Genomic DNA, 20,568 nt, shown 5'->3' with positions numbered 1-20,568 from the left:
TATCTCCCAAGATAATCCAATCCATCATTCTGCCTGATTGTCCAAGGTGTTTACTGATAGTGGCATTCAACCCAGGGCTCCCAAACTCTACAATATTCCACATTCCAACATTACCTCTTAATTCAATCCCCTTCACCTCTAAAGTACCTTATATATAAAGAAAACTAAATGATTGCCTTATCCTAGGGCCTTAGCTTGTTAAGGAATAGTTATTATTTTAACTGGTAGCAATGCAAGCATGGGCCAGCAATTTTTCAACAAAGGGAATTTTCCTACAAAATGTTAGAAAAGATGAGAATGGAAAAAAGAATGTGCTACTGTTCTTAATGGTATTTCTCCCCCATCTCCCCATAAGCTTACTTCATTCATTAATTCAACAAATATTTAGTGCTTACTAGATGCCAGTCACTGTTCTAGGTGTTGGAAATAGAGCAATAAAACAAAGCCCCTGCTCTCACTGTTGGAGGCAAATAAACAAATATTATGTGCCAAGTCCTAAAAAGGAAAATTCAACAGGATAAAGTGTTCAGAGAGGGTTACTTTAGATAGGTTAACTTCTCTAAATAGGAGATAATACCTGAACAGAGATATGAAAAAAGTAAAATGGTAAGCTATGCAGATATGCGGGGAAAGGCAGAAGAACGAGTGCAAAGGCTCTCAGGCATGAGTGCTCTCGATGTGCTCAAAAAAAAAAAAAAACAGAAAAGAGGGCCCCATGTGGCCACTACATTCTGAGAAGAGGAAAACCAAGTACAAAGGCCATGAGTCACAGGTATGCCTTCTGTATGTGAGGGAACAGTAATGAGGAATATGTAGGTAGGCAGACTGAGCCAGAGAGAGCAGGAGACAGCAAGTCAGAGAATTAATGGAGAGCCATAACACACAGATCCTTGAAGACCACTGAAAGAACTTTACCCTGAGAAAGGAAGCCATTGGGTTTTCAGTACAGAAGTGACATGATGTGATCTTTGTTTTAACTGAGCAGTTACTGAATTCTGGATATATTTTGATTACAGCGCCAAAGGATTTTGTTAACATATCAGACATAAAGTTAGAGAAAGATAGAAATCAAGGACGACTCCAAGATTTTGTGCCTAAGTAACTCGAAGACTGGAACTACCATTAACTGAGATGGGGAAGAGTATCCTGTCATCAATGTTGTTGTTGTTGCTGTTAGTGGCCCTGGAGTCTGCTCTGACTCATGGTGACCTTATACATAACAATGAAAAACTGACTGTCCTGCACTATCTTCAAGATCTTTGATCTATGTGAGTCCACCATTGAGATTATAATGAGACTACATCTCACTGAGAGTTTTCCTCATTTTTACTCACCCTCTACTTTACCAAACATGATGTCCTCTTGCTATAGAGAGGATATTACCTTTGAATCATGTTAATTAAACTGTAAAAGGGATGTGTGCAGTGTAGAAAATTGTGTAGAAAGTTCATGAGCTCTGGTAATCTGCTAAAATGCTTGTGCATGGTATCTCTCAATTGTCCACTCCCTGCCAAAACTGTTAGTAGTTTGAAATCTGTCACAGGGTCCTCCTCTCCTCTATAAATGGCTAAGACTATACAAGGTGTGATAAATACAAAATAAAAATTTATTTTTTAATTTATTTTCAGAGAAATACAAATTGTATAGGCTTTTGTTCTTCTGGGGAAAGGGTAGTTTTTCCTAAAGTAGGGACTCTCAAACTTTGTGGACCCCTTTAAACTCTTAAAAAATTATTATGATCCCAAAGGGTTTTTGTTATGTGGGTTGTAACTACTGGTATTTACCATATTAATAATTAAAACTGAGAAATTTTTTTAAAGTATTGCATGTTAAAAAAAAAAAAAGACCTTATTTATTTTTAACCTCATGGACCTTTTGATGGTTGTTAGGGACCCACTTAGTCCTTAAGTAAAATGTCAGTTTGTTCCAAAATGTGTCAAAGTGCAATGAAGGACAAAACTTGGAAAGTGAACTTTATTTGCTTTGATATATAATATCCAAGTCTGAAAATAAGCTATGAAATATGCTAACGTATTAGCAAAGCTCACTCAATTTAGATGGAACTGACTTTCTTGATTACTGTTTCTGGCCTCACTCACAATATGAAAGGTTATTCTTTACCTCCTGTGTAATCAGTCTAGAGAACAGAGATTCTATTGACTTTGTTGTCTTTATTCAAGGGGGGAGACAAAGAACAAAAAAGATTCCTCATTTATGAAAGAGCTATTTTTTTTTACAATCATGTCATTATCTGCATTTATTTTTAAATGCTATATATCATCATTTTAATAAAGTGATACCAAATATTGTTTTTCAGGCATCCATGATCCTATGCTAATCAAGTGTTGACTCTCTTCTGACAACTCTTCCGCTTTTACCTTTCTAAGACTGAACCATATCAGTGAACTGAGCAGATCTCCAGAACTCTCTTTAGTCTAGAAGCAGATAGAATCATGAAAGCAGACTGTAACACATTCAATGAAACGAGAATTAATTACATAAGGACTGGAGGAACTGATATGGAAAATTTTATTGTGGTCATTTGGAATACTGTTGATGTTACTTGAATGTTCTATTTTGTGCATTTTCACTTTCTTCTTAAGCTATCTAAAACCCATACCAATACAGTGTAATGGATCACCTTTGTGTGTGAGTCTGTGCAAATAAGGCAATTATGGCCCGCCAAGGGGACTGGTCATCAGTTTTGCCTTAAAAGAGAGCCAACTCCACAGCAGAGAGAAGATCCTACTACTACCAAGGAAGAACAGCCAGGAGTGGAGAGCATGTCCTTTGGACCCAGGATCCCCCTGCTGAGAAGCTCCTGGACCCAGGAGACAGAGAAATATAACACTGAAGACAGTGAGAAGCAGTGGTAGAAAAACAGCAGCAGGAGAGACCGGCAAGAGAGATCGGCAGGAGATGGTGCAGTGGGCTTCCTGGCCACGGAAAGAGAAAATTGAGTGCCTTTCGGCCAAGTCTTACTGGAGGAGTAGGGTGTCTTTAGGCACTTATTGGTAGAGCTAAAACAGCTTTGTAACACTTGCCTGAGCAGGGCAGAGGTGGAGGGCCAGAGTGAGGCGTGCATGCGAGCACGGCTGGAAATAGGCTGTCCTGATGGAAGAACTGTATCCTGAGCGTTCCTGAACTGATTTAGTCATTTACTCACAACACATAATGATTTTAGTCCCATTTCCATTAGTCACATGCATACCTGACTGAGCTACCATTGTTTTATGACTTTCACTGAATGTTTACTAAGCTGTTGGCTTGCTTTAAATCACTGATTCAGGCATTGATCCTTTTAAAATCATTTCCTTAATGCCTTGGCTTTTATTGCAGACAAAGCTGACAGTTTTTTCCCTGCACCTTGATCTTTGTCAGGAATGTCCAGAACAATCACACTATCTCTCAGCTGTTCCCCAGGCATTATAAATGAGCTGGGGCATCTCCTTTTGTGCTTACTGGCAAGAGATTATTCAAATAATTAAAATAAAATTTGTCACAGTATTATAAATCATAAGACCATGAAATCTTATTTCAAACCCTGTTCAAAGTTATTGAATGAAGTAATTAATTTGGACTCGCAATTTTAAAAAAATTCTCATGAGAACTTCCATGGTATTAGCAATTTTTTTTCTCTTTCATTTTCCCTTACAGATGCAACATAAAGTATGCACCAGAAACCTAAACCACTGTACCTCTGTATTATTTAACCCTACCTCTTTCTTTATACATTGAAGCTTTCAATTTTTTTTTTATTTACTGTTCCCTGTGTAATGTTAAGAAAAGTTTCATGTAAGTATTAGACTATAGTTAATAAAACTAGTAATGATAAAAAAAATAATTTAAAAACATCAAAATCATAACAAGAAATATTATCAATATAAAGATACCTATGTTTCGTAGAATTTCGACAAGTTTTTCTCTTTTTGAGTACTGGCCAACTTGGAGAATGGTCTGTTGAACATCTCTACATGCTCCACCCACTTGTCCAACAGCAACAAATAAATAATCTGACTTTAAAAACTCCCCAGCCAACCTTGAAAGACAAAAGATTATTTCTTAACTTCTCTTCCATTAATACTCGCAATGTTTACTGAATTTCTGCAAGTGTTACTTCATCATTAACTAGAAAGTGATTACAACACCTACGATAAGATAAAGTGGTTACTTATTTCATCCAAGTATTATTTTTAAAGATCAGTACAAAATGTTAAGATTTTGCTAAATACATAACTACTAATGAAGAGGTCTGTGTCTAACACAGAGACAGTAATTTCAAGAGAGTCTGCTGGCCATTCAAAACTATATAAAATGTGTACAGAACAATAATAAGTGCACTGCACTAAAATATCAGGCCTCAAAAAACAGGAAATTTTATTTAAAAACTGAAATGCAAGCCTATGGCACAAATGCTGTTCTTCATTCACTGCTTTTATGTATATATAAATTCCGTTCTTTATTCATTGCTTTTATGTATATTATCCCTAGGCGGCATTTTCTGAACGTACCACCTGTTAAACTACTATACTTCAAAGGAACAATTATTAGAAATTATTAGAAAACCATATGGTAAGTCATGACACACAAAGAAAATGATACTTGTGTAACACAATTGGGCAAACAAACGGAACAAAACGTAAAGAGTGCATGGGATAGGCTGTACCAGGCTGTGTGTAACCACTCTGAAGATTAAGGGAATCAACATCTTGATACATGTAACTCACTGATAGCATACAACTGAGAAGTCTTGCTTTAGATCATCCAGAAACGTGGAAAAAAATCACGAATTACAGAGCTGAGTTTATAGTGGTCACAGGGAGGCCCAAATCAACCTTTGATCCTCCTTCTCTCCCCTTAATTGTTGTTGTTGTTAGGTGGCATCGAATCAGTTTCGACTCATAGCGATCCCATGTGACGAAGAACTGACCCATACGATTTTCTATGCTGTAATTTTTAGGGGAGCAGGCCACTAGGTCTTTCTTCCAGCAGAGTCACTGGGTTGGTTCAAACTTCCAACCTTTAGGTTCGCAGCCTAGCGTTTATAACTGTGCCAGCAGGGCTTCTTTCTGCCTTATTTTCTAGCTGCCTGATAGGATGTTATGAAAATAGCTCAAACTCAGCATATCCAGGATCTAACAAAACACTTCTTCTTTCACCTCCCTGCTGTCTTCCCACAAAAGAAAAGAAAAAGCTTCTTTATATACCTCCTTCTAAAGTCAAGCACTTTCTCACATAGGCACAAACCCTGAAATTCTTAATTATTCATCACCTTTTTCATTCACTAAAACATTCATGGGTACAAAGTACTGGGCGTACATGCTACAAAACACTGTAAGTACAAGGACGAACATGATGGTGTCTGCCTCTGAGGTTGTTATACAACATCAAGTAGGGTGGTGGTGTTAGGTGCCATGGAGTCAGTTCTGACTCACAGCGACCCTGTGTACAACAGAAAGAAACTGCTCGCTCCTGAGCCATCCTCACAATCGTTATGTTTAAGCCTATTGCAGCCACTGTGTCAATCCATCTCATTGAGGGCCTTTCTCTTTTTTGGTGTCCATCTCCAGGGACTGATCCCTCCTGATAACATGCCCAAAATATGTGAAATGTAGTAGGATATAGTTAGATAAGAAATAATTACAATCCAGTGTTATAACAATGAACACTATATTCCAAGAACTGTGTAAAGTGGTTTTTCAGCTTCTTTTATAAGATACAGCAGCAGGGAATAGATTAAATGATGTCTACTTAGAAGAGTCTTCAAGTTGAAAGTTTGACCTAAGGATCCATACCACCCAGAAACTGTTAGCCTGAGAAAACACTGAAACAGTCAGCTGAAGGAACAGGGCTAGCTTGAAGATGACTATTTATGAAGATGGGTGTCTTAGTTATCCAGTGCCACTATAACAGAGATATCACAAGTGGACGGCTTTAACAAAAAAATTTATTCTGTCACAGTTTAGGAGGCTACAAGTCCAAATTCAGGTGCTAGCTCTAGTGGAAAGCTTTCCCTTTTGTCTCTGAAGGAAGGTCCTTGCCATCAATCTTCCCCTGGCCCAGGAGCTTCTCGGAGTAGGAATCTAGGGCCAAAAGATATGCTCAGCTCCTGACATTTCTTTCTTGGTGGTATGCAGTCCCCTGTCTCTCTGCTCACTTCTCCTTTCGTATCTCAAAAGAGACTGGCTTACAATTTATTGCAATAAATGCACACATCCAAAAAGTTGAAAGGGTCAAAATCAAAACATTAACTCTACAACTTGAACAAACAGAAAGAGAGCAGCAAAAGAAGCCAAGGGGCGCCAGAAGAAAGAAAATAATAAAAACTAGAGCAGAAATAAACGAAATAGAGAACAGGAAAACAACTGAAAGAGTTAACAAGACCAAAAGCTGGTTCTCTGAGAAGATCATCAAAACTAATAAACCACTGGCCAAACTGACAAAACAAAAACAAAAGAGGAAGCAAATAACCAGAATAAGACATGGGATACCACAACAGATCCAAATGAAATGAGAAGAATCGTAACAGAATACCATGAAAAATTGTACTCCAACAAATTTGAAAACCTAGAAGAAATGGACAAATTTCTAGAAACACACTACCACCCTAAACTAACACAAACAGAGGCAGAACACTAAATAAACCTAAAACAAAAGAAGAGATTAAAGAGGTAATTTAAAAACTCCCAAGAAAAAAAATCCTGGCCCCTGATGGCTTCACTGGAAAACTCTACCAAACTTTCAGAGAAGAGTTAACACTGCTACCTCTAAAGGTTTTTCAGAGCATAGAAAAGGATGGGATACTCCCAAACTCATTCTATGAAGTCAGTATAACCCTGATACCAAAACCAGGTAAAGACACCACAAAAAAAGGAGAATTACAGACCTATATCCCTCACGAACAAAGATGCAAAAATCATCGACAAAATTCTTGCCAATAGAATTTCAAAAACATATCAAAAAAAAAAATTCACCATGACCAAGTGGGATTCATACCAGGTATACAAGGATGGTTTGGCATTAGAGAAACAATCAATGTAATCCATCACATAAATAAAACAAAAGAACCACATGATCTTATCAGTTGATGCAGAAAAGGCATCTGACAAAGTCCAACACCCATTTGTGATAAAAACTCAGCCAAATAGGAAAAGAAGGGAAATTCCTCAACGTAATAAAGGGCATTTATACAAAGCCAATAGCCAACATCATGCTAAAATGGAGTCTGAAACCATTCCCCTTTAGAATGGGAACCAGGCAAGGATGACCTTTATCACCACTCTTATTCAACATTGTGCTAGAGGTCCCAGCCAGAGCAATAAGGCAAGAAAAAGAAACGGCATCCAAATTGGTAAGTGTCTTAGTTATCTAGTGCTGCCACAACAGAAATACCACAAGTGCATGGTTTTAAGAAAGAGAAATTTATTTTCTCACAGTCTCGTAGGTTACAAGTCCAAACTCAGGGCATTGGCTTTAGGGGAAGTCTTTTTCTCTCTGTCCGCTCTGGAGGGAGGTCCTAGTCCTCAATCTTCCCCTGGTCAAGGACCTTCTCAGGCATAGGGACCCCCGTGTCCAAAGGACGAGCTCTGCTCCTGGTGCTGCTTTCTTGGTGGTATGAGGTATTCCTGTCTCTCTGCTTGCCTCTATCTTTTATATCTCAAGAGACTGCCTCAAGACGCAATCCAGTCCTATAGGTTGAATCCTGCCTCACTAACACAACTGCCACCCATTCTCCCTCATTAACATCATAAAGGCAAGATTTACAATATATGGGAAAATCACACAATACTAGAAATCATGGCCCAGCCCAACTGATACACTCATGTTTTGGGGGACATAATTCAATCCATGACAGTAAGGAAGAAGTAAAAGTACCCCTATTTGCAGATGATATGATCTTACACACAGAAAATCCCAACGAATCTATAAGAAAACTACCGGCTAAGAGAAGATTTCAGCAAAGTTTCTGGATACAAGATAAACATACACAAATCAGTTTGATTCCTCTACACCCGAGAAGATAAAATACTTGGGAATAAATCTAACCAGAGACTTAAAAGACCTATACAAAGAAAACTACAAGACACTACTACAAGAAACCAAAAGAGACCTACATAAGTAGAAAAACATATCTTGTTCGTGGACAGGAGACTCAATATTGTGAAAATGTTAATTCTACCCAAAACGATCTACAGGTACCACACAATCCCAATCCAAATTCCAACTACATTTTTTAATGAGATGGAAAAACAAATCACCAACGTCATGTGGAAAGGGAAGAGGCCCCCCATAAGTAAAGCATTACTGAAGAACAACAACAAAGTGGGAGGCCTCACACTACCTGATTTTAGTACCTAGTATACTGCCACAGTAGTCGTAACAGCCTAGTACTGGTACAACAACAGATAAATGGACCAATGGAACAGAATTGAGAATTCAGACATAAATCGATCCATCTACAAACAGCTGATATTTGACAAAGGCCCAAAGTTGGTTAAATGGGGAAAAGACAGTCTCTTTAACAAATGGTGCTGGCATAACTGGATATCCATGTGCAAAAAAATGAAACAAGACCCATACTTCACACCACATACAAAAACTAACTCAAAATGGATGGAAGACCTAAATATAAAATTTAAGGCGATAAAAATCATGGAAGAAAAAATAGAGACAATGCTAGGAGCTCTAATACATTGCATAAACAGAATACAAAACATAACCAACAATGCACAAACAGCAGAAGAAAAACCAGGTAACTGAGAGCTCCTAAAAATCAAACCTTTACGCTTACCAAAAGAGTAAAAAGACAACCTAAAGACTGGGAAAAAAATTTTGGCTTCGACATATCCAATCAGAGTCTAATCTCTAAAATCTACAAGCTACTACACCTCAACAACAAAAAGACAAATAACCCAATTAAAAAATACCCAAAGGATTTGAACAGGCACTTCACCAAAGACATTCAGGCAGCTTACAGATACACGAGGAAATGCTCAAGAGCATTAGCCATCAGAGAAATGCAAATCAAAACTACATGAGATACTATCTCACCCCAACTAGGCTATCATTCATCCAAAAAACACAAAATAATCAATGCTGGAGAGGTTGTGGAGCGACTGGACCACTTATACACTGCTGGCAGGAATGTAAAATGGTATAACCACTTTGGAAATCAATTCAGCACTTCCTTAAAAAGCTAGACATAAAAGTACCATATGATCCAGCAACCCTACTCCTTGGTATATATCCTAGAGAAGTAAGAGCCGTCACATGAATAGATACATGCACAGTCACGTTCATTGCAGCACTGTTCACAATAGCAAAAACATGGAAACAACCTAAGTATCCATCAAAAGACAAAGGGATAAACAAATCATGGTATATTTGCACGACGGAATACCATGCAACAATAAAGAACAACTATGAATCCATGAAACATCTCACAACATGGATGAATCTGGAAGGCACTATGCTGAGTGAAATTCGTCACAAAAGGACAAATATTGTATGAGACCACTATTACAGAACTCAAGAAAAGGTTTAAACACAGAAGAAAACACTCTTTGATGGTTAAGAGGGTGGGAAGGGAGGAAAAGGGGAATTCACTAACTAGATAACTAGATAGTAGACACAAATTACCTTAGGTGAAGGGAAGGACAACACGAAATATAGGGAAGTCAGCACAACTGGGCTAAAGCAAAAGCTAAGACGTTTCCTTAACACAACCAAACACTTCAAGGGACAGAGCAGCAGGGTGGGCGTCTGGGGACCATGGTTTTGGGGGACATCTAGGTCAACTGGTGTAACAAAGTTTATTAAGAAAAAATGTCCTACATCCCACTTTGGCGAGTGGAATCTGGGTCTTAAAAGCTTTCGAGCAGCCATCTAAGATCCATCAATTGGTTCCAATCCATCTGTAGTAAAGGAGAATGAAGAACATCAAAGACACAAGAAAAATATTAGCCCAAGAGACGAAAGGGCCATGTAAACCAGAGACTCTACCAGCCTGAGACCAGGGAACACAACAGAGAGTCATTGATGGAGCAGGAGAAAAGTGGGGTGCAGAACTCAAATCCACATAAAAAAACCAGACTTAGTGGTCTGATTGAGACTAGAGGAACCCCAGAAGACGTGGCCCCCAGACTCTCTGTTAAGCCAGAACTAAAACCATTTCCGAAGCCAACTCTTCAGACAGAGATTAGACTGGAGTATAAAACATAAAATAATACTCGTGAAGAGTATGCTTCTTAGTTCAATTAGATACATGAGACTAAACGGGCAGCTTCTGTCCGGAGGCAAAATGAGAAGGCAGAATGGGACAGGAACTGGTTGAATGGACACAGGAAATGGGGGGTGGAAAGGGGGAGGGTGCTGTCACATTATACGGATTGCAGCTAGGGTCACATAACAGTATGTGTATAAATTTTTGTATGAGAAATTAACTTGAGCTGTAAACTTTCATCTAAAGCACAATTTAAAAAAAAGAGGGATACTGACTTAAAAAAAAATTTATTTTTTTTTAGACACAACTTAATCTTGTAGATTGAGTCCTGCCTCTTTAACGTAACTGCCTCTAATCCCACACCTCATTAACATCATAGAGATAGGATTTACAACACATAGTAAAATCACATTAGATGACAAAATGGTGGACAATTGCACAACACCAGGAATCATGGCCTAGCCAAGTTGACAGATATTTTGGGGGAACACAATTCAATCCATAACAACTGGACATCATCCAAGAGGATGCAGTATCTCTTTGAAACAGAGGTCTTTATATGGTGCATGGATCTGGCCAAGGGATGGAAGCAAACGGCTCCCACTTATTATCACTCCCAGCAGCCCACTTGGAAAATCTATGCTTCCCATCCCACTGACAACTCTAGGTTCCTCAGATTTAGAGGTCCTGGTTCGCAAAGACAAAAACAGTTCCAATAAAGAAAATAGCAAGAGTCCTACTAAATAATATTCTACAGTTGCTGCCTGGGCACTTAAGGCTTCCTGTGCCAAGTGACCAGCAGGCAAGAAAAGGAGTCACCCTCCTATGTGTTATTTTCTTGATCTCTGAATTCACCAGACCACATGGTATAGTATGATTCTCAAATCTGTCAATAATTGGTATGTGAATTTTCTACCCAAGCCCAATTCTCCTAAGTTCTATAAATTTAGGTTTGAGGTGAAGCCATAATAATAACTTCATTTAGCAAGCACAATTTTTTATTTTATCATAGCTAGGTACTTGCTACAAAGACGAAAATATTTCTGTAGACCCAGAGAAACTCACAATGGTGAGAGACACAGAAATACATATGCATAATGTAAATGTATGTGTGCCCTCGTGGCACAGTGGTTAAATTGCTCAGGCTGCTAACCAAAAGGTCAGCAATTTGAATCTACCAGTCGCTCCTTGAAAACCCTATAGGGCAGTTCTACTCTGTCCTATAGGGTCACTACAGGGTCGCTACGAGTCAGAATCAACTCAACGGTATATGTATATAAATATGTATATATGTACACGTGTGTACATATATACGTGTGTATATACATACATATACATACACATGTATATGTATGTATATAAATACACCCACATTTCACTTATTGACATGTTTAGGTTTCAAAGACCAGGTCATTACATGAAAATCAGCATTAGGTAAAAAGGGAGGATTTTTTTTTTTTTTTCTGTTTTTAGACTAACCATTTGTACAACTTTTTTTACTTAGAAAATATGATCATGGAAATAATAACAGCTAAGGTTTACCGATGTGCTCATCACTGTGACCAGTCTCCACCCAAAAAAAACCTACTGCCATCCAGTTATGGATTATTCCTCTGCAGAGGTGACAAAGCTAGATAGAGCCAGGCTGTGTGCCTGGAGGGCCCACAGCTTAACCACTCCACCTTCCTCCGGTGCTGGGTAGAGCTTCCCTCTTGGAGCCACCTTCAGGGCTCCACTCCCACCCTTGCAAGTCCTGCATTCAAGATCCAGAAGCCTGCTCTGCCCTTTGGTCCTGGTGAGAAATCAAGGCTCGGGGCTTCCTGCGAGGGTGCTAGGAGCCTGGCCATGTGCCTAGCCCTATTGGGGCATGGGCTTCAGGCCCCGTTTGGCTCATTTTCGGATGTCATTAAACTCACATTTCTTCCAAACACCCTCTCCAATGCCTCTTTCTTTTCTCTGTTTCCTCCCTTTCCACCCTATAACAATTTTGAGCTGCTGGACCTCTGGTTGCATAGGAGCTGGGAACCCAAACAGGTGCCTGCTGGCTTGGTGCTGCCTGCGAGCTCTGCCTAGAGGCTGATCCTGTACAGCAGCTGGATGTGGCACCCAGGCCGGCAGGAAGGAGTAGAGGACTCGGGGCAGCACGGCCCGGCTTCCAGAAGGCTACCCAAAGACCCTCCTCTAGGGAGGGACACTCCGCAGTCATTGTTGCCATGCCCAATGCCTTGTTAATGCTCAAAATAGACAGTAGATTTTTTTTACTATTGTCATAAATGTGAAATGTCAGATAACAAGACAGTCAGTAAATGCGGACTAGGTGTACATGCACGCACATTTTTGATAAAATGCAATGCTAATGTAAACCAGGAATAAAGAAGAAACACAATTAAAAACCGTGGCAAAACATTTTAGGAATACATTTATTTTTTAAATACCTATGTTAAAACCTTTTAAAAAAAATAAATCTATTTAAAATAGGATATTCACATTGCTTCACCTTCCATAAAGGAATTTATATATATATATTCACATTATGTTTAAGAAGAAAAAAAATTTACCTTTGAATTTCCTCTGGAAAAGTTGCACTAAACATAAGAGTTTGACGCTGCTCCTTTGACGGCATTCCTGGGCAGGAAAGTAACTTCTTCATTTCTGGCCCAAAACCCATATCCAGCATGCGATCAGCTTCATCCAAAACTAAATATTTGACTTGTTTGAGACCAATCTTTCAGAATATTTTCAAGGATTAGAACAGAAAATGCATACTAGTTAATACATTAAACTATTCTCCAAAATTGCAACTATTAAAATATTCTTTAAAAGTCAAAACCTAGTAACCAATGTAAAAAATGAAGAGAATTGTTATACTTGGATAATACTATTATTGTTAACTTTAGTTCTCAATTTTCTCTAATGTTGTGAGACTTTTTAAAATTAAGGCTAAAATACACCAAAACATCTAGATCAGCAATACACAGTAGAGCTTTCTGCAATGAAAATAAAAGTTCTATATCTGCACTGCGCAACGTGGTATCCACTAGTCAGATGTAACTATTAAGAGCTTGAAATGTGGCTAGCGTGACTGAGGAACTGAACTTTTAATTTTATAATAATTTTTAATTTAAATAGCCACATGTAGCTAGTTGCTACTGTTTTGGACATTACAGATCTAGACCGCATTATCTGATAAAGTCAGACACTTTAATGTAAGAAACAAAATCTCCTAACAGTATGATATATTCAAGTGTCTTATAACTGATAACTTTTTTCTAACCCCTTCACACCCTTAATAAATGATCCATTCTCTAATCACTTGGGAACAACTGGGAAACTTCTCTTACCTTTGCATAAACACTGACTGCTATAAATAGAAGCACACATTTGCAAAAAGAAGATAAGTAACTTTGGATCCACCATGGAAGATGTTTACTGAGAGAGCAAGGTAAATCTCTCTGTATACTCTTAATGAGTATCCTAAAAAAGACGCCTTATACAAAAAGAGCATGTTTTGAGTAATCCTTTAGAGAAGAGCCTAAAAAAATCAAGTAAGGTTCATTTAAAGTGAACTTAAAGTATTGATTTACGGATGTAATAAATAATCTGGTATGTTAATACCTAAACCAGAAGCCTAAAATCTCTTCTAAAGACTTAGAAAATTAACAAGACTGGTAAACATCATTCCCATGCTTAAACAGGAGACAAAATTACTGATACCACAAAAACTTTTTCCAGGAAAAAACTACTTTATCAGGGAATATATGAAACTAGGAAAAAGTCTTTATTGCATTTTTCTTTCAATGCTGTGGGGTATAAAACAAAGAATATGGATTCTGGAATCAGGCATCCAGAATCTAACCCTAGCTTTATCCCTTATTAGAGCTAACTGAGGGAATTAATTAGGTAATTTAATTAAGTTTGTTTTCTCAAGCATAAAATTGAAAATATTATTTATCTCCTGGTGGGATTATTTTAAGAATTACAAGAGAATTTATTCAAAGAATCTGACAGGATCTAAAATATAAATGGTGCTCTAATAAATATTAATAGTACCTTTCTTTCTTATTTCATTCTTCCCCTTTCCTATATGAAAAAATTACTAATCAATCCCACGATTTTGTTATCACTCTAGGGCCTACCTTTTCTTTACCTATGATATCCATCAGTCTCCCAGGTGTAGCACATAATATATTACAGCCTTGTATTATTTGTCGAATTGAATGTCCCAACTGGGTCCCCCCATAGATAACAACAGCTCTTACACAAGTCCTATTGACAAGAAAAATAATTATCATTTTCTAGCTATGTGAAGATTAGGCACTTGTTTCTAACAAAATACAAATCAAAATTCATGAGGAAAAAAATGAACACAATTATCTAAAAAAACTTCCTCCCAGAAAGAAGTTGAGAACAAATGACAACTGATGACTTGGGAAGTTGGGAAGTCATCAGTCCCAACCACATTAAAAAAAAACCACATTAGGAAAAAAAAAACTGAAAAAGTCAAAATTAACTACTCTTCTTAGATCCATCAGAGAATTGAGGTCACAGGGCAAACTACGAGCCCCAAAACTGGAAAAAACAGACAGGCTGATACAGAGAATCCCTGAATATAGGGAGCAGAAACTATTTCAGCTAAATTCAGCATCAGGTAGGAATACTTAAAGAAGGGTAGCTGACTAGAGATTAAGCACGGGCTAGGCTAAAAAAAAAAAAGATAAATCCTGAGGGCCCAGTCTTAGGAGGGGGCCCTCACATTTTCCTGAGTTTTACTCCCAGGTGCCCCACCAGTTTCTCACTGTGAAGCTCTGAGAAAAGACTCTTCATGCTTCTGTGCTTCTTACAGGTGGGAAACGGAACCTTTTTAAAATAGTGCTCAGTTCTCCTTAACAACAACCTCCTCTCACAGGAAATTACTAGAGGCTAACCAATGTCGGAGCGTAACTGGCATGGAGGGATGGAACCAATTTCCAGTCCCCTCTAGCTTCCATGGAGGAAAGGGCATTACCCAACTGCAACAGAGTCGCTATGAGTCGGAATCGACTCGACGGCACTGGGTGCTGGGAACTCCCGTAGTCTTAGACCGGAGAAAGTGAAATATTCAGCTGCAACCCCCTCTAGTCTTCCTGTTTCAGCTAAGGGGTGAATTTTTTTTAAAAAGCTCTGAAGCACTTGTGAAGGTCACAAGTAAGTCTGCACTAAAAGACCTACTAAGAGACTCAAGCTCACACTGAACATTCACCAAGATAGACCATATCCTGAGCTATAAAATACACCTTAACAAATTTAAAAGATTAGACTCATACAAAATATGCTCTCATACTAAATGAAATTAAAGTAGAAATCAGTAGCAGAAATACAGCTATCTCAAAATATTTAGAGATTAAGCAACACATTTACAAATAACATGAGTCAAAGAAGTCTCAAAAGAAATTTTAAAATATTTTGAACTAAATGAAAATGAAATCCAAGTTTCCACCTTAGGAAACTCAAGACAGAACAGCAAATTAAATCCAGAGTAATAAAATAAAATTTTTTTTTTAAGCAGAAGAAATAATACAAATTAATGCAGAAATTATTGAAACAGGAAATGGAGAAAGCCAACAAAACCAAAAGCTGGTTCTTTGAAAAGATCAATAAAATTGTCCAAAGGCAAAATTTCTACAAAGGCTAGCCCAGAAAAAAAGAAGATACAAATTACTGGTATTAGAACTGAAAGAGGGGCCATCACAAGTGATCCCATGGACATTAAAAGGATAATGAATGCTATGAACAACTCTATGCCCACAATTTTGGTAACTTAGATGAAATGGACCAATTCCTTGAAAGACACAATCTACCAAAACTGACACAAGGAGAAGCAGATCATCTAAATAGGCCTATATCTATGAAAGAAATTAAACCAAAAATTAATAACTTTCCAAAACAGAAAGCATCAGACCCAGATGGCTTCACTGGTGAATTCTACCAAACATTTAAAGAATTACCATCAACTCTTCTCAAGCTCGTCCAAAGGATAAAAGAGGAGAGAACACTCAAACTCTTCCAAAAAATAAAAGAGGAGGGAACACTTTCTAACTCATCCTATGAGGTGAGCATTACTCTAACACTAAACCCAGACAATGCCATTACTAGGAAGGAAAATTACAGACCAATATCTCTCATGAACATAGATGCAAAAATTCTCAACAGAAGGCTAGCAAATCAAATCCAACAATGTATAAACAGAATTATACGCCAGGACAGGCTAAAGAAAAAAATCATATAGTCACATCAATAAATGCAGTAAAAGCATTTGACAAAATCCAATATCCATTCATGATAAAAGCTCTCAATAAACTAGGAATGGAGAACTTCCTCAACTTAATATAGAACATCTACAAAAAACCTACAGCTAACATGATACTCTCACTACTCCTACTCAACATCATACTAGAAGTCCCAGCTAATGCTATTAGACAAGAGAATGAAACAAAAAGTATAAGGATTTGGAAGGAAGAAATAAAACTGTATATTTGCAGATGATATGATGTCTATGTAGAAAATCCTGAGGGACTGACAAAAAACTGCTGGAACTGATAAGTGCTTATATCAAGGTTGCAGTATATGGGTTTAACACACAAAAGTCAATTGTTTTCCTATATACCAGCAATGAATAACTGGAATTTGAAATTAAAAACACAATACCATTTACATTAACATAACAAATAAAATACGTATAAATCTAACAAAATATGTATAGGATCTATACGAAGAAAATTACAAAACTCTGATGAAAAAAATCAAAGAAGACCTAAATAAATGAAGAGATAGTTCATATTCATGGTAAGAAGACTAAATATTATTAAGATGTCAATTCTTTCCAACTTCATCTACAGATTCAATGCAATGCCAATCAAATCCCAGTTATTATGTAGATTTCAACGAACTGATTCTAAGTTTATATGGAAAGGCAAAAGACCCAGAATAGCTACACAATAATGAAGAGGAACAGAGTTGGAGGGCTGATGCTATCTGACTTAAAAATGCTTACTATAAAGCAACAGTGTGATCGAGACAGTGTGGTACTGGCAAAGGAATACACAAATAGTCAGCAGAACCTAACAGATACCCAAAAATACACTCACATAATATAGTCAACTTATCTTTGACAAAAGAACAAAGCCAATTCAATAGAGAAAGAATAGGTTGGCTTTTTTTTTCTTCTTCCCACAAATGGTGCGGGAATGACTGCACATCCTCAGATACAGACCTATGTCTTCCACAAAAATTAACTTGAAATGGATCATAGACCTAAACGTAAGATGCAAAACTGTACAACTTCTAGAAGATAACACAGAAGAAAATCTATATAAACTTAGGTTTGGCAATGACCTTTTAAATACGGAAGCGTGATCCATAACAAGAAAAAATTGATATGCTCCACTTCATTAAAATTAGAAACTTCCTCTCTGTGAAAGACAGTGTTAAGACAATGAAAACACACAGGCTAGGAGAAAACACTGGCATCTGATGAAGGACGTATATTCAAATATACAAAGAACTCTTAAAACCAATAATAAGAAAACTAACACACCTAATTAAAAAATTGTCAAAAGATCTGAACAGACGCCTCACCAAAGAAGATATATGGATGACAAATACGCATATGAAAAGATGCTCACAACATCGTATGTCATTAATGAATTGCAAATAAAAGCAATAATGAGATACCAATACGTACCTATTAAAATGGCTAAAATCCAAAACACTGACAATACCAAATGCTGATGAAGATATAGGGCAATGAGAATTGTCATCCACTGTTGGTGGGACTACAAAATGGTACAGTCACTTTGGAAGATAGCTTGGCAGTTCCTCACAAAGCCAAACATAGACCTAGCACTTGATCCAGCAATCGCATGCCTAGATATTTACCCAAAGGAGTGGAAAACATATGTCCACATAAAAACCTGCACACGAACATTTATAGTGGCTTTATTCATAACTGCCAAAAATTGGAAGCAACCAAAACGTCCTTCAGTAGGCAAACAAAAAAACAAACTGTAGTACATCCATACAGTGGAGTATTATTCAGGTATCAAAAAAAATGAGCTATCAAGCTACAAAAAGATATGGAAGAACCTTAAATACATATTGCTAAGTGAAAAAAGTGAGTCTGGAAAAGCTACATACAGTATGATTCCAAATATATGACATTTGGGGAAAGATAAAAACTATAGAGACATAAAATGATGAGCGGCCACCAGGGGCTCACAGGAAAGGCGGAACCCAGGGCACACTGTTCTGTAGGATGCTACAACGGTAGACGAAGCTTATAAGACTATACAACACAAAGAGTGAACCTTAATGAAAACTATGGATTTTGCCTAATAATAACGTATCAATATAGGATAAACTGTAACAACACAAACACAAGAGGTTAATTTAAAAAAAAAAAAAGCCAAACTGGAAAAAAATATTTTGCAACCTATCTGATAAAGGGATCTTCAAAAACTATGAGAGACAATCCACCCCCCTACCCCACCCCCACACATACACACAAATAGGCCTAAGACACGAATAAACAGTTCATAAAAAAGACAAATGGCTTTTAGACACTAAAAAAGTTCAACATTACTTTCAAACGGAAGGCAAATGAAGACATTTTCTGCCAAGTGTGATAATACCATGCTAACCAGGCTTTGGGAAACTGGCATTCAAGAGGGTAAATTGATATAACCTCTTTTGCAATTTTAAAGTCTCTATTTAAATTTAAAAATTTATCCTTTGTCCCAATAAACTCATATCTTGAAATTTACCCTTCAGATATTTCCCACAAATGGGCAAAGATGAATATTTAATAATATTCATTACCGCCATTATTTTTAGTATCGAAAGATTGAAAATTACCTAATTGTCTACCAATAGAGGACTTATAGTATAGTCATTCAAAGAAACACTAAACATTCATAAAAAGAAAGAACTATGGTTCTAGATCAAGCGTGGGACCTCCAAAATACACTGTTAATTAAAAAAAAAAAACAGCAAGTAGCTTAGTATGCTACCATTTGTAAGGGGGAGGATTTAGATTTAGTGACTTACATCTAATAAACAGGAGATGTCAGAAGTGACAATCTGGGACTTCTGAGACTATTTCATAAAAGCCATTGCCGCCTCCTCCTCCTCATTTGTCATTCAATCTAGGAGAAACCAACTGCCATTTCCTAGCGACACTCAAGCATCCTCATGGAGAGGCCCAGTTAAGCCTTCAGATGACTGCAATCCTGGCTGACAGGTCTTGTCTGCAATCTCATGAGAGACCCCAAGCCAGAACCACTCAGCTAAGCTCTTACACAATTCCTGACCTCTAGAAATTGTGAGATAATGATTACTGTACTAAGCAATGAGATTTTGAAGAATTTGTTAAGCAGCAATAGACAACTAATATATACCAAATACTGGCAAAGGGTATAGTGAAATTGTCATTTTCATACACTGCTGGTAAAAATGTAAACTGATGAAAGCTTTAAAATAAGTTCATACCCTTTAACATTAAAACTTATAAACACTTATTGTTAGAAAATACTAAAAAAACAAAAATTTCATGTATCAAAACATTCATTACAGTTTAACTTATAATAACCCCAAATTAGCAACAACTTAACTGCCCAAAATAGGGAAATAAAAAGGCTTCAGACACATGAACAATTGTAAAGCTATTAAAAATTAGGTCTGATTATGTAATGAGCAGTTTTCCATATTATGAAATTATGTGTAAAACAGAAAATTATTAGGAACACTCTAAGTTCATTTTTTAAACATGCATAAAATATAACCAGAAAATATATCGGTATGTTCATTATTTTCTTTCTACCTCTATTATTATCTAGTTTTTAACAAGCGTATTTTAAAAATAAAAGATAAACAGTTATCTCATAAGATAATGAAAAAGTACACTTTAATCAAGTAATGCTAATTATGTGAGTATATTATTACCAAGTTCTCAAAATGGGTAAGAAAAATCTCTTTAAAAAAATTTTTTTGTGAGTGACAATCTAGGTGTACTTACCCAAAAGAAAATTTTCTGGCTTCCAAATAGATTTGGTTGATCAATTCTCGAGTTGGTGCTACAATAATACACTCTGGTTCCTGCAGCTCTTTAAAACGACTGGCAGTTATTCCATCACGCATCATATGAGCCAAAATTGGCAAGAGGAAAGCTGCCTAGAGGTTAGATGGCATATTATACACCTTTTTTTATAATGTACCATCTTTCTCCCTGTGGAAAACCATCCCTTGTGCCCTTACAGCCTTTAGATTCTTCTCCCATCTTGCTGGTAATTTTAAGATGAGAAATGAAATTTTTT

At 37.1% G+C, this 20,568-nt stretch overlaps 1 protein-coding gene across 1 annotated transcript in view; it reads right to left on the bottom strand.

Annotated features, from left to right (window-relative positions):
* DDX4 (DEAD-box helicase 4) overlaps positions 1 to 20,568 on the bottom strand; it is a 101,936-nt gene that overhangs the window by 9,449 nt on the left and 71,919 nt on the right. Inside the window, exons 15-18 of the mRNA XM_023545463.2 lie at positions 20,271 to 20,425; positions 14,359 to 14,488; positions 12,781 to 12,947; positions 3,894 to 4,039 (exon numbers count right to left, since the gene is read on the bottom strand). Coding sequence (XP_023401231.1) covers positions 3,894 to 4,039; positions 12,781 to 12,947; positions 14,359 to 14,488; positions 20,271 to 20,425 — 598 coding nt within the window. The remainder of the gene's footprint in view (positions 1 to 3,893; positions 4,040 to 12,780; positions 12,948 to 14,358; positions 14,489 to 20,270; positions 20,426 to 20,568) is intronic.

This window comes from Loxodonta africana, chromosome 2 (genome assembly GCF_030014295.1).
Source record: "Loxodonta africana isolate mLoxAfr1 chromosome 2, mLoxAfr1.hap2, whole genome shotgun sequence".
Taxonomy (NCBI): Eukaryota; Metazoa; Chordata; class Mammalia; order Proboscidea; family Elephantidae; genus Loxodonta; species Loxodonta africana.
The sequence above is the reverse complement of the archived record's forward strand: the minus strand, read 5'-3'. Positions and strand labels throughout refer to the sequence as shown.